Source organism: Podarcis filfolensis (assembly GCF_964270895.1).
Source record: "Podarcis filfolensis genome assembly, chromosome: 8".
Lineage (NCBI taxonomy): Eukaryota > Metazoa > Chordata > Lepidosauria > Squamata > Lacertidae > Podarcis > Podarcis filfolensis.
In genome coordinates, this window is record NC_139611.1 from 56372570 (window position 1) to 56387342 (window position 14773).

General features: G+C 46.6%; 1 protein-coding gene across 1 annotated transcript in view; it reads left to right on the top strand.

The window, feature by feature from the left end:
* The window catches only part of GRIK3 (glutamate ionotropic receptor kainate type subunit 3), a 186593-nt gene that overhangs the window by 126803 nt on the left and 45017 nt on the right, over nt 1-14773 (top strand). Inside the window, exons 5-7 of the mRNA XM_083625175.1 lie at nt 6180-6233; nt 11525-11698; nt 12331-12474. Coding sequence (XP_083481301.1) covers nt 6180-6233; nt 11525-11698; nt 12331-12474 — 372 coding nt within the window. The remainder of the gene's footprint in view (nt 1-6179; nt 6234-11524; nt 11699-12330; nt 12475-14773) is intronic.

Sequence of the window (14773 nt, forward strand, 5' to 3'; positions counted from 1 at the left end):
TGCACTGTGCACTGCAATTGCGACACTATTCAGTGGTCTGCTAAGACCCTCAGAAAATTCCAAGTGTTTTTTGTTGAGTGGGGGCAGAGTTTGGGATCTGCTGCCTTAGAGAATGCCAGTATTATGTGGTGTCCGGAGCCTGGGTGGGTGGGGCTAGGACAAGCCAGTTCACCACATGGGCCAATACAAAGGAGGAGGGCGGTATAAAAGAACAGGGGTGAACATGAGTGAGAAACAGTAAAAAACACACACAACAACCCTAAGAAGAGCCCTGCTGGATCATACCATCTGGACCAGTATCCTGTTCTTGCAGTGGCCAACCAGATTACTTTCTTTCAAGCCTTAGTACCCCATTTTTCAACCAGAATGGCTCCCAAAGTGGCTAACATACAATTAAGGGATGCAGGTGGCGCTGTGGTCGAAACCACTGAGCCTCTTGGACTTGCTGATCAGAAGGTGAACGGTTCAAATCCCCGCGACAGGGTGAGCTCCCGTTGCTCTGTCCCAGCTCCTGCCAACCTAGCAGTTTGAAAGAATGCCAGTGCAAGTAGATAAATAGGTACCTCTGCGGCGGGAAGGTAAACGGCATTTCTATGGGCGCTGGTTTCCATTATGGTGTTCTGTTGCACCAGAAGCAGTTTAGTCATGCTGGCCACGTAACTCGGAAAGCTGTCTGCGGACAAACACCGGCTCCCTTGGCCTGAAAAGCGAGATAAGCCCCGCAACACTTTGACTGGACTTTAACCATCCAGGGGTCCTTTACCTTTACCTTCAACTTTACATACAATGAAAATGAGATGGTCTCTCTTTTTTGCACCAGAGCTTTCCCTGAGAAAACTCTCTCTTTAAAGCTCAATCAGAGAAATGGCAACCTGCAGAAAACCCGAATTGCTGTTTGCTCCAATTCAGCTTTAAAGAGCGCTTGGACACACAGCTTTAAAATGTGGACCTGTGCTTGGAAAGAGAGAGGCAAAAGGTAAGTGTGGATAAGGCCTTAGTCATGGGAGGCAGGGAGCTGGGTTCAAAACAACTAGCCAAATCTTTGGATGCAAGGCTAAGCTAAGATATACTTTAATTCAAACATCTGAATTCTGTCTGGAGGGTGGGCAAAGACCCCGGGGAGGGAAATTGTTTGCTTGCTGTTACTCTATTAAAACTATTAATGTACAGGGCAGAATTTTTCAGGGTCTTGCCACACAAAAGAGAGCATAATGCTTGAGGTCGGCTGTCTCCCGAATGGCCTGGTTGGGCCTTTGGTGACCTCCCTTCTTCTGCAACTCTGTGCTGCTGCTCCAAAATTACTGTGAGATTTGGGCCCGGGAGGGATCATTCTGCAAATGGGTGAGCAGAACTGACATCTCCTGCCTCCTCTGATATTCATGTGCCGTCTGTGCTGGGCACTCTTCCTTTATTAGGCAGTTCTATTATCGTTCATTGTGCCCGTCTGCTCCATTCATGACGGGAGGAATCTGAGGGGTGGGGAGAGGGAGCAGGGGGAGGCGCAGCACAGCCTGGGAAAATCCTGTGTGGTCCTTCCAGGACACAGGCAGTTGGGGAATGTGCAGAGCTTGCCTGTGGCTCCACACAAATTGGAAGATACTGCAAAGTGGCACTTTAATGTGTTTGCATTGATATATCCTGCAGCGCCTGTTAGTTTACGTCTTTTCAAGGCAGTGGCTCCTTCTGCCTCTTCTTTGCAGAACAGGCTGATAGTGCATGGATTATTATTATTTTTCACTCATAGGATAGCTAGGGTGCTCTTGAGCATGTGCAGACGGCTTGGGGAAATCCTCAAATGTAGCATTCATTTGGAACTATGAGCTATTTTGCAGGAGGGAGGGAGCTATTTCTTCAGTTTGACATTTTATTAATTTATTGCATTTATATCCCACCTTTTTTCTCCAGGGAGCTCGAGACCAGGGTTCAAATTCCCACTTCGCCCTGAAGCTCCTTGGGTAACCTTGGGCCAGTCACTGACTCTCAGCCTCATCTACCTCACAGGGTTGTTGTGTGGATTAGATGAGCAGGGGGAGAACCCTATAGGATACCTTGAGCTTCTTGGAGAAAAAGGTGGGATATAAATGCAATAAAAAATAATAGTAATAGTAATAATAGCCACCAATTCAGCCAAGGTGACACTTGGAATCCCCACCACCAGAGTTTTGGTCTTTCTGTTCCTATCCTAGCTCACCTTATTGATATACTGAGGAGTAACATCAGAGGCATCAAACCCCATCTCTTACTTCTGAGTCCCAATTCAGTGATGTGCACAGATGTTACAGGACTGCACCTTCATAAAGGCTCTCTGGAGCTGGCCGTGAGTGGCCTCTTTAAAGAGAGATGCATGCTGAACAAGTCTAACCATGCATGACCAGCTCACCCCATGCCCAGATTAGCCTCAGTGTAGTCAGCTGACACTTCAGCGCATGTTAGAGTCATATGGCTGGTCCCTTCCCTCTGCATCACTGATTCAGAAATCAGACCTCTTGGGTCTTGCCCCCACCAGCAGTGACATCCTGGTCAGATAAAGGATGGAAAGGAAAACAGAGGTATAGTAGACTCTCTGCTGTGCTTTGTGGTTTCCCTCCCTCCCTCCCTCCCAGTGTCCCCAGTTTCCTACTTCTCTGCAAACTGCTCCATTGTCCCTCCAAGCAAAATTCTGCCCTAGTAATTTCAGCAGAAGCAGCACAAAACCAGGAGGCCCTCTGGCTAGAGAGTGGCGGGATGGGAGGGGGAGGGTGCTGTCAGTCAGACTGGAAATCATAGCATCCTCAAACACCTGCTTTCAGTGACAGCAGTTCAGAGGTATGGCAAAAGGAGAGAGGACTGTGTGCGGTTGTGGAGGGACCCTTCGTCAGGCTAACACCCTGTCTCCTGCCTTTCCACTTAGCAGAAGCAATCTGGGAACTTGGCTTACAATAAACCTGCATCAGGAGAGGGTGGGGGTTGGCTGAATCAATGCCTGGAGTGCCAGCATCAGTGCTGCTGCTGCCTCTTGGGCCTCTGTGCACCATTTTCAGCCTCTCAGCTGGAACTCTCAGCCCAGCAAGGCTAAGCAAGAGTGTTTCCGCTCTTCTAACAATCTTCATGCCTCCCTTTAACCTTCATGTTCAAAGGCAGCAATGCATCTGAATACCAGTTGCTGGAAACCACAGGAAAGACCTGAGTACTTTTGTACTCAGGTCCGATTTACAGGTTTATCAGAGGTATTTGGTTGGCCACTGTGAGAAGAGGATACTGGACTAAATAGGCCTTTGGCCTGATCCAGCAGGCTATTGTTATGTTACATTCTTATGGGAACTCCTCCCAAGCCTCTTGGCAACCCTCAGCCACCCTCTTCTATCCTGGCCCCCTTCCTGCACACGCCTCCCCCTGCCCTTAGTTCTGACCAGATCCAGGGTGTGCTGATCCAGGAAAATTCTGTTGCAGCTTCTTTCAGAATAAAACTGCATGATTTCACAAGCAGTCACTGAGGTTTCTTTAAAACGAGTCTGTCAGCAGCACCATTGTCAGATGGTGGGTTGTCCATCCTCTGCTGCACAAATCATCAGCAGTGCCATAGATGTGCTGCATCTGGGGGCTTTTCTGCAGCAACCTTTTCTTGCTAGCCACTGCAGTGATGGATCTTGATTCCAATCCACCCATTAAGCTCCATCCCTCTCCTCCTTGGAAACGCTGAATCTTCTTGTGGGCGCCAGCAGCAATGTTCCTTCCCAGGCTATATCGGCAGCATTTTCTGCAACCTGCCAGGCACTTTCAATTTGTACTAATTGATTTGATGTCATTGACAAATACAGGAGAACAGCTTTTGTTCCCATCCCCGGTCACCCTCTCCAACTCCCAACCACACACTTACCTCTGCAATTTAATTTGACCATTGAAATATTTCTAATTAGAGTTTCCAAGCACTGAATGCAATCCTCCTTCTGACGACTGAGGGGTCCACTCCTGGTTGTTTATTACTTAATCAGCTGTGTGTGTGAGGTTGCATGTTAAAGGCCCACACAAAACAGAGGGAATCAGAGCTAATTCAGATCTAACAAGTTGAAAGCTCCTTTCCTTTCATCACACTTTCTATGAAGCTTGGGATTTATTGGGGAGGTGTATATATGTATATATAGACTTTGTACCTTTGCAGTCATCTTAGATCAGAAAAAATGTGTTGGAAAGGGAGAGAGTATAAAACAAAATCCATGAGCTGGTCTCCATAGCACATCTTTAAGTAGCTAGGCTAATTCAGGTGGGTCTATCAGGCAGCACCTCTTGGGGCTTATTTATTTCAAACTGACCTTGTGCCAGAACTGTAGCCCTTGAGCAAGACCACAGCTGGCAGAACAAACCAGAGGATCCAGTAAGATAGATAGATAGATAGTCTGTAAAGGTACATTACAGCATCAACAACATATGTTAAACAAATAGTGAAGAGTTCAATTTTCATTCTTCATGTCTGCCTCAAAGATAATAGCTTGTCCAGGAAGCATTTAACAGAATAGTTGTGTTATAAATCAGGTGAGGACATCACTCCCAACAGACATGTGTGGGAATGGGGGCTGGGTTTGGGACCCTCCTTTATTGACCTATGTGACAAACGGTAACCACGATTCCAGAAAGCACTTAATAATTTCCCTGTGAGCTGACTCTGATCTGTTCATTGCTTCCCGCCCAAGCTATTTTCCAGATCTTTGCAAATTGAATTGCAACATTCATCTAGGGCAGACTTTGCCAATTTGGTCCCCCCCCCCAAGTTGTGTTGAACTACAACTCCCATAAGCCCTGGCATCGTATGGCAGTGCTGGCTGGAGTTGATGGGAGTTGATGTCCAAGACATCTGGAGGGTGCCAGGTTGGCAAAGGTGATTTAGGGTTTTCCATTGTTTAGCTCTCTCCATTCTGGCAGCTGCTATTGAAACATAATATATAAAACTGTTCCTGGGAATCTTTAAATAAACCTAGCAAAGCGTCTATTTTAATTGAACACTGAATTCTGAACAGTGAATCCACAGAGTGCACTGCTGGGGCAAATGACTCATCAAGGCACTTACTCATGTCCAGAGGTGAAACACTTTCTGCTAGAAGCATTTTAAAAGGAAGTTGAAATTCTCAGGAAAGTGGAATCTAGCACCCAGGAGGACCACACTTGTTCACAATTCTAGGATATAGGCAGGCCTGACAGAGGAGCTGACAACTAAGTTCAGTCTGAACTCGTGGACATCCAATGAAGCTGAAGGCTGGAAGATTCAGGACATTTTCGCACAGTGCATAAAGTATAGAATTCGCTCTCACAGGAGGCCGTGATGGCTACCAGCTTGGGTGGCTTTAAAAGAGAATTAGACAAATTCATAGAGGAGAGGGCTATCAACAGCTACTAGCCACAATGGCTGTGCTTTGCCTCCACAGCTGGAGGCAGCAATGCTTCTGAATACCAGTTGCTGGGAAAGTGCTCTTGTGCTTGAATCCTGCTTGTGGGCTTCCCTTTGGGACACCTGGTTGGCCACTGTGAGAATAGGATGCTGAGCTAGATGGGCCATTGGCCTGATCCATCAGGCTCTTCTTATGCTCTTGTGAGTGAGTCAGTAGTCAAACCTGGGAGGCTGGATTGCCAACAAGTGGAGGTCAAGGTTTTTAGGGTTCTGTTGCTGTGAGTCCCAGCATTGAATGCCCTGTGACAAAGGGGGACTCATTGGTTGCCTTGGGCCTTGAGACATTGCATTCCCAGACACCAAAGTGTTAAAGCTTCCAGAGGCAGACTTTGGGCTGTGCAAGCAGTGCACACGCACTGGGCAATGTGCCAGGGGGCACCACCTCAAAGCTCAGTAAGTGAGGCACTGGGCTTTGGGATGGAGGCATGAGACTCTGATAGGGTCCTAGAGTCCTCCTGCCTTCTTCCCAAAGCCTAGTCAATGCTTTCCCAGCCTCCTTCACAAAGCCCAGTGCCTCCTTACCCTCCTTTGGTAAGGCAGCACCTCCTTCCCAAAGCCTGGCACCTCCTTACCTGCCTCTGGGAAGGTAGCATGAGTGTGTGTGTGTGTCAAATTTTGGCCTCGCACAGGGTGCCAAAGTACCCAAGTCAGCCACTGAAGCTGGTAAACCTATTTCCCGCAAGACTCTGTGGGCTCATTCTTTCTGTTACAAATTCACATGCTCTATTTTTAATTCACCTTTCATTTGCTTTCTTCTCAGGCCATGGCAATGGGAATGATGACGGAATACTACCACTTTATCTTCACCACACTGGTAAAGTATCTTGACCACACACCTGCCTTACTGCCCTTTATTGGTATCCACAAAGGAGGAGGGGGGTTACCTGCTCTCTGGCTCAAACTGCACCAGCTAAGTTAGAGTTAGGAAGAACCATTTTTTAAAAAGAGAGAAAAGAACAGTAGTGTCCACATCAAAGGAATTAATAGCACTGCTCTTTTCTGCCTTGGTCAGACCCCACCTGGAGTCCTGTGCCCAGTTCTGAGTACCACAATTTAAGAAGGGTATTGACATGCTGGAAGGTGTGTAGAGGAGGGCAACCAAGATGACCAAAGGTCAGGAAACCAAACCTTATGAGGAATACAGGAGGGTGACTAGCTCTTACTACCAGAAAAGTATTCCTAATGTTGGGTTGGAATCTTCTTTATCATAACATGCGTCCATTGGTTCAGGTACTACCCCCTGGAGCAGCAGAAAACCAGCTTGCTTAATCCTTCATATGGCAGACATTCAGATATCACCTCTCACTTGTCTCTTCTCCAAGCTAAACTCACCCAGCTCCCTTCCATAGGAGTGGGCAAATAACACAGAAGGCTCAGTTTTGAAGTGTGCAGAGCAAGCCCACTGTAGAGCAGGTGGGAAATCCTGGCCTCTGCCTGCCATCTTGCTCTCTCCTCTCTTCATTTCTTTAATAAACTCCTCTCCTGTTGTCATGGAACTCAAGGCCACACACCTGGAATTCCTTCCTGGATTGCCTCCCATCCAGGTCCTGGACAGACCCCCAGACCTGCTTAGTATTAGCAAGAATGATGCTCCACCCACCCTCAGACCACGTCACAGAACCAGATACCCCGCTCCCCGAACACATGCCTGGAAACATCCACATTTAATTTTTTTAACATTCCATCCTTCCACCAAAATGAAAATACATTTTAATTACTGCTGCCACCGTTATCTATTTGCAACAGCTTCTTGCAACTCTCTGATAACCTCCTATTAATCAGGCCCAGCTGAGTCTTGTGAACTTTTTTTTTGCACACAAGTACAAGCCTGGAGGTGAAGATGAAGAAAGAGTGTGTGGGAGGGGGGAGAGAGCAAGAAAGAATTATAATAAATTAATAGATAAGCAATTACAATTAGTGCCACTTCCCTGAAATAACAGCTGTATCGTGGGACAGATATTTTAAGCAGCTGCTGCTCCAGGCTCTGTTCTCTTTGGAGCTGCCATTTCTGCCATAAGAGGCCCCTGGGAGGGAGGATGGAATTAGTCTGTTGTGTTTCTCTAAAAGGTCCCCAGTGGACCCTGCAAGCAATAGAGGTCGGCATTAGACAAAGGTAAGGGAGCAACTGTTCCTACCAAACAGAAACGTTGAAAGTGTAGAGCAGCCTTCACTAAGCTGGGGCCCTCCAGCTGTTTCGGACTATAAGCCGTCAGCCTCAGCCAGTACAGCCATAGGATACTGAGGCTAATGGGAGCTGTAGTCCAAAATGTCTAGAGGGCACCAGTTTGGGGGATGCTGGTGTGTAGCCTTGCAGAGGATCATCCTGAGTCTGACTGTTTGAAGTGGTATTGTACTGCTTTAAATGTGCAGCACAGATGGGACCTGCCTCAAGAACTGCTCATTGTTGTGACTATTTATGTCCCATAGCCACAGACACACACAAAAATGTAATCCTTTGGGGATGTGCAAGGGGTACTCTTGACAGCAGAGTATCATGAAATGGTAATTAATTTATTAATAGCTGTTAGGATGGAAGAAGCATCAGGTGAAATCGTGAGAACAGAAGGAAATAAAAAATTAGGAAATAAAAGAACTAGAATATGTTGTTTGTGAACTTTTGAAATGTGCAGTTTTTAATCAAAATATTTATGTGACCCTGTTAAGATTTTTGATTCATGCTTTGTGGAATGAGAAAATGGATTGTGATCCAACAGAAGGCAATACAAAAATGTAAGCAACAGCCAATGACTAGCCACAAAATGCAAACAGCTTTGGCTATAGACCTGCCTGGAAGCCCCAATGTTTCACCCTCTGTATTTTCCTTCTGATAGAGCACATCTGTATGTGTGCCTTAAAGAAATGTTGCAGCTGGTATCAGCATTGGCTGTGATTAGAGATGGCTCAGCATTTTCAATCATTCTCTATTTACATTCAGAAAAAGCTCACCAGCTTTCCTGGAGCTCTTTCCTAACTGATCATGTGTGGTGCTGGTGCTGGGTCCACGTGTACCATCAAGTTGCTTCCGGGGAATTGTGGTTTGGGGCCACATGTATGGTTGATCATGCAGTGAATGTGGATGGTTCAGCACCCTGCCCTAGACACGCACACTCAGTTTGCTTATTCATGCAGCAGAGCCTTGTTTTATAAATCACATGCCATTTAACTAGCTCATGTAGTTCCACAGCAATCAATACAAGCTAGCTTTAAGTGCCTGGTCCATTGACTGCTGGCTGAGCATATGCAGAATCTCATTTAACATTCCAAGCCAAATGAGAACTTTTGAGGGGAATGGCACTCAAGTTGCAATACAGCTGATTGAGACAAGTTCCAGACAAATTCGTATTTGAAAGCTGATGTGGGGTAGTGGTTAGAATGTCAGACTAGGCCCAGGAGACCAAGGTTTGGATCCCCACATTGCCACAAAGCTGTGCTAGGCACTGCCTCTCCGTCTAAACCAGGGTTCCTTAATTTCGGCCCACCAGATGTTTTGAGACTACAGTTCCCAGCATCCCTGACCACTGGTCCTGCTAGCTAAGGATCATGGGAGTTGTAGGCCAAAAACATCTGGAGGGCCGCAGTTGAGGAAGCCTGCTCTAAATGTGGTAGTTGTGGAAATTAAATGAGGATGGTTGAAATGAGGAGTGAAACCAGTCAGGGCGAAGTCAAAGTCAAAAAGAATAGTGGAGCTGATTTTAATCCAAGAGTTTCCAAGTTGTTTCTTTGACCAAGTGGCAAAAGTTCTGGTCTGAGCCTGGGGGTGGGGGCAGGGTCTGAGTTAGCCACCAACAAGTGAAGACTATAGCCCCCACCTGTGGTTCCTGATCACTGCATTTGGGAAATGTCTGGTGGAATGGTTAAATGAGGAGGGAAAGAACCATGTATGCCACCTTGAGCTCCTTAGAGGAAAAGGTGTTACATTAATCAAACAAACAAGCAAGCAAGCAAGCAAGCCAGCCAGCAAGCCAAACCAGGTTAATTCTAACCTTGGCACCATCAGTAGCTATGGCTTTTGTTGAAGGTGGGAAATTGTGTGTGTGTGTGATTCCTTGCTATTTCCCTGGGCTCTGCCTTAGATTGGCTCACAGGCCAACCATTCACTAGCATGAGATACAGGTTTAAAAGAACTCTTTACAGATGTTTCTGGTGCTGTTGTGTCCTCCCAGCCAAATGTTAACTGGGATGCTGCTGAGTGCCATTTCCTTTCCCTTCCATTGGGGTCAGCTGTTCCTGCTCCTTCCTGTGAAGCAGAGCAACTGCCTCACTCACCTCTCTTTCAAGCCCCATTTAGATGAGTTTGTGGTAGGTTTAAACTGCAGACCTCCTGAAGTGCAGACCTCACTTTGACGGCAGGAATTAATATTCCAGCTCTGCTCTGCAAAGCCCTGGGAAGTATTAAGGAAGTGCACTGGAGTGGGACTTGCAAATGCCCCCTGTGCACACTGACTGCCAAGAGGCAGGCCTGGGTTCCCTGCCAGCACTTTGCCTGAATGGTTCCCATTCCACCTCTCCTCCACTTATTGCTCTCTCACTTGCAGACAGTGGAGGTGGATCATAAAGTCAAGAAACATCTTAGCTCCTCTTTGATGGTGGTCTTCAAATACTGAGCACTCTAGCTGTTGGCACTGACAGCCAACAGGCTACCAATTAAACAGGGCCAGCCCACCCATGAGGCAAGGTGTGGTGACCACCTCAGGCAGCAGAATCCACAGGGGCAGCAGATCCCAATTTTGATCTTTCTTCCCTCCTTGTTCCTGATGTATATCTTCTCTCACCCCTTCTTCCCTAGTGGGGAGAGAGTGCCATTTTGGGGCACTCTGGTGTCAAAATGTATTTGGGCTGGCCCTGCAATTAAAGAAAGAAAAGTCTTTTGAGGACTTGAAGGAAATTCTTCCTAACATTGTAACATGTATTGGTCTCAAACTGGAAGATGGCCAAGAGCACATCTTCCGACTACAAGAGGCTCCTATTAGGCAGAAATGGAGGATTCTGGGTCAGGGGACCAGGCCTGTTTGTAGAGGTTTGAGATGGTCAAGAGAAAAAATACCACATTTTTCTCTCTCCATCCAGTTTAATGAATGTAAGATGAGAAACTCTGGGTTGTATATGTGGGAAGTGGGTGAAAATTTGGTGATCCAGTCAATGCTCGCACTTCTCCTGCCAGATCCTGGCCAATGCAGTGATGTTAACTGGGTTCCCCCAAACAAGGTTCAGATTTGCTCATCAGCTGTCCAGTGGGACGTAGAGTAAGGATTAACCAGTAAAACCCACAGGCTGAGAACTGGAACTGGAACAAATCACTCAATCTGTTATTGTACAATGGTTAATGATATTCCAAAATGATAATATCTGGTGGAGATGTGGTGTTCTGCGTGATGTTCTACATGCAATGAATGGTAAATTTGCAGTGGGCAAATTACTCCTGTGTCCCACTGCGCATGCAGATCTTAGAGGGGTGGGCAGTCTAAAAGACCAGAGATGGCACAAATCTGAAACAGTCAGTCATTTTCCCATGGGCTTTGTGTTTCTCTCATGAATAGAATAGACTGCCATTTTAGACTGAAGCACCATCATTGCCAAGGTTTATTTTGGCTGCTTGTGGCTTTGAGAAAATTTAATTGTATGCTTACTCTACCTCTCCCCGCACTTGAAAAATTACAAGATGGTGAAAATATTAGCAATACTAGTATTCCAGAATGATGGGTTTTGATGCTTGGAAGTGGCAACTATAACAAGATTTAATGCCATACTTTCCAAATTATTTCTTTCCCCCCCTTTCAAACATTTTCAATATTCTCTTATTGGAATTAATGCATAATTAATCAGCACCATAATTAACTGATGCAAGACAGGGAAATGCCTCCCAGCTGGAAACACCATTGAATCTTTTCCTAAAGCAACATTGGAGGACCAATTTCAGTGGGAATTTGCTCAGGCAGAGCAGCTTTGAATTTCAAGGGGAGCCAAGTTTCAATAAGAGTGGTGAAGTGTCTCAGAGGACTTGGCCCCCCTTTGAAGACTGCCCCTCCCTCCCAAAAAAGAACTAAATGAAGTCAAAGGGGAAGTAGATAAAGCGCTGAAATGAAGTCTCCCTCTTTCTTTTTAAAGGATCTTTATGCATTGGATCTAGAGCAATATCGCTACTCTGGAGTGAACCTGACTGGCTTCCGCATCTTGAACGTGGAGAATCCCCATGTCTCTGCCATCATTGATAAATGGTCTATGGAGAGGTTGCAGGCAGCCCCCAAGCCTGAGCCAGGGTTGATCACAGGGGTGATGATGGTACGATGGCCCATTTAAACTACTCCTGCCTTTTAGTGTGTGGTGCAAACCTGTGTTGATGAGGGCAAGAGGCAAGGGAGTTTGCATGTCAAACTGTTGCAAACTCTATTTTTGTCTGGTTCTGTTTTGGACAACGTGTTGGGAAGACAAAGCAGTTGCTTCTCTGTGGGGGGCAGTTAACGCAATCAGCTGTGAATCATCAGCAGAACTACACCTTACACATGAATGCATGTCACAAAATCTTGACAGCAGCTTCTATGGAATAGGTGTTTTGGGAGGAGGCAATTTAGAATAAAGAAACTGCAATGGGATACAGTGTTTCATCCTTCCCCTGCTCACTGCCTTCCCTTTGCTGCTGCTACTCCTGCCTCTGTAGGATTCCAGATGCATGATCTTGACAGACGGCCATTCAATGATGTCCATGTAAACTGGACCAGAGACTACCAAGATGGAAGTAGCAGCATGCTGCAGATGGCTCAGTTGACCTAAGGAGGCTGGAACCAAAGACTATTTTGGCCAAAAAGGATTTCCTATAGTGGAGGTGGCATGATCATCATCATCACTTGGGAGGTGAAAGGCTCCCTTGCTCCTAGAGCTGTTATCAAAGCAAATCCTGTTCCCCTTCATTTTAGACAGATGCTGCCCTGTTGTACGATGCCGTCCACATTGTCTCCGTGTGCTACCAACGGGCTCCACAGATGACTGTCAACTCCCTCCAGTGCCATCGGCATAAAGCCTGGCGGTTTGGTGGACGCTTCATGAATTTCATCAAAGAGGTAAGAAGTACAATGCATCTGGATGGAACCTGCTTTTGCATCTTGAGTGAAGGGATGCGTGCTCAGTGCTGCAGAATTGCTGTCTATGGTCCTGAAACTCTTGCATTTGCACCCTGGGCAGTCTTCATTGTTGCTGTCCATGGTCCTGATCTCACTCTAGCAGAAAGCCAGCTCGGATGATTCTGAGCCTGCATCTTTGCTTGGGCCATTGCCTCTTTCTGGAGGCAAAGATTGCTTTGAATTAGGCAGGTGGTGGAGATGAGCCTAAGCCCAGTAACAGGTCGTAATTAGCTCCAGGTGCACGTACTTAGCTTGCAGAACAGCCTAAATTCAATCTCAGCCATCCCTAGATAGAGTGGGTTGGGGGTACACACCCTGACATTCTGGAATGCCACTGCCAGTTTGAATAGACAGTGTAATTAGTCTAGACAATACTGTGCTCAATGGGTCTGACTCTGAATGCATTTGTGCCAGTGTCACTTCTAATCCCATCTGGCACCTTTATTTTGAGAGACAGCTGCCCATATTCTTCAGGAGAACCCAGGACTAAGCATACATATGTAAAATACCAGTCCTCTAGGCTGGATCACAACCAAAGGAACATGATTTATCTTAGGGACAGAGGTGAAACAAGAGTAGAACAAGCTTCAGTCTCTGCAACGCCTAGCCATGGCTGGTGTTGAGCCCCCAACTTCTCTATCTCTCTACCTACCTATATAAATGTACAGATTAGGGCTGTTTGCTTCCCCTTCCAGCCGCTAGACACACCATGTTTTTTGCCTTTCAAAACTTTGACAATGCCATAGATGGCTTCACTGAAGATCTCTCTGGCAAATCCTTTTAATAGAAATGTAGGAAGCTGCCTTATCCTGAGTCAGAGCCTTGATCTAACTAGCTCAGTATTGTCTACACTGACTGGCAGCTGCTTTCCAGAGCATAAGACAATAGCCTCTCCTAGTCCTACCTGGAGACACCTGGGACCTTCTGCATGTAAGGCAGATGCTCTGCTACTGAGTTCTGTCACAAAGAATGGTGGCCTATTGTCACATGAACTTACAAAACTTATCTGTACTGAAACAGACTCTTGGTTTATCTTACCCATAATGCTCTACTCCGACTGGCAGCAGCAGGTCTCCAGAGTCTCCTGGAGACTCCTTTCCCACTCCTTCCACCTGAGATGTTTTCCAAGGGAGTTGCCGGGGATTGAACTCGGGACCTTTGGCACACAGCACAGGGGTACTTCCGCCAAACTATCAGCCTCCCCTCCACCCCTGGTATTTTTCTCTGTCAAATAGGAACACCATCTGCTGCCTTTCCTTCCCACCTTTCTCTCTTGTTGAGGAGTGTTTACTTGGTGCATCTGTCAACCACTTAGTGAACAGCTCAAAAACTCTCGTGGGAAAATTGGCAGCAGGCACGCCTCTGTTTTGGCAGAGCCACAGACTTGAGTGAGCTGAATGTCAGGGGAATGAAGTGGGGACTTCATTTTTCTCTGTGTTTTGGGTAATTACCATCTCCCTCGCCTGCAGCCTAAACAGCTTTCCTGACTGCATTTGGCATGCAGGGAGCATCACTTGGATCCAAGAGGCAGAGAAGCCAACTGAGTCTCCCCATTGCAAGAGGCCAAAGCAGGGATGTTTGAACTTCCCAGTACACACTTCGGGGAGATGTTCTCTTGGAAAATAAACCATGCAAAGAATTTGTATTTATTTTTTAATGGTAGACTGCCACTCCCTTAAAAATGTGTACTCCTGGAAGAAATCATCAAAAGGCATCACAGCCATAGGACCTCTGAAAGATTCCAATCACCAGTTTTGAGTGGTTTTGTGCAGAGTTCTCAGAGTTGGCAACCTGGCTACCTCTGTCTATGGATTCTGGCATGATTCAAGCATACAGCCCCCCATCACTGGTTGTCAACAGAGACGGGAACAATGGGAAGCCTTGTTGACTTACTTGGAGCCTGTCAAACTGTGGAAGCAAATTATGCTGTTGCAATGGAGATCCTGTGCTGTTGGCTGGCCTCTCCATTACCCTCCAACATCACCATCTCAACTTGACTTTTTGATTGGCAAGGGGGCCTGAAAGTGCCCAATCCACTGAACATCTTGCCTGGGTCATGCCTCCAGTTTCCAGGGCAGAGAGTTGATTTACAGGTTGCATGTATGCACAGGTGCACTTTTGCAAGCTGGTCTTGTATAAACATTCCCCTGGGTGGCATAAATGGCATGGGGCTGAGTGGGAATGCTCCTAGATGTGCTATGAAAAGCTGGTGGCCGCATCTCAAGGGGTGGCAACTAGA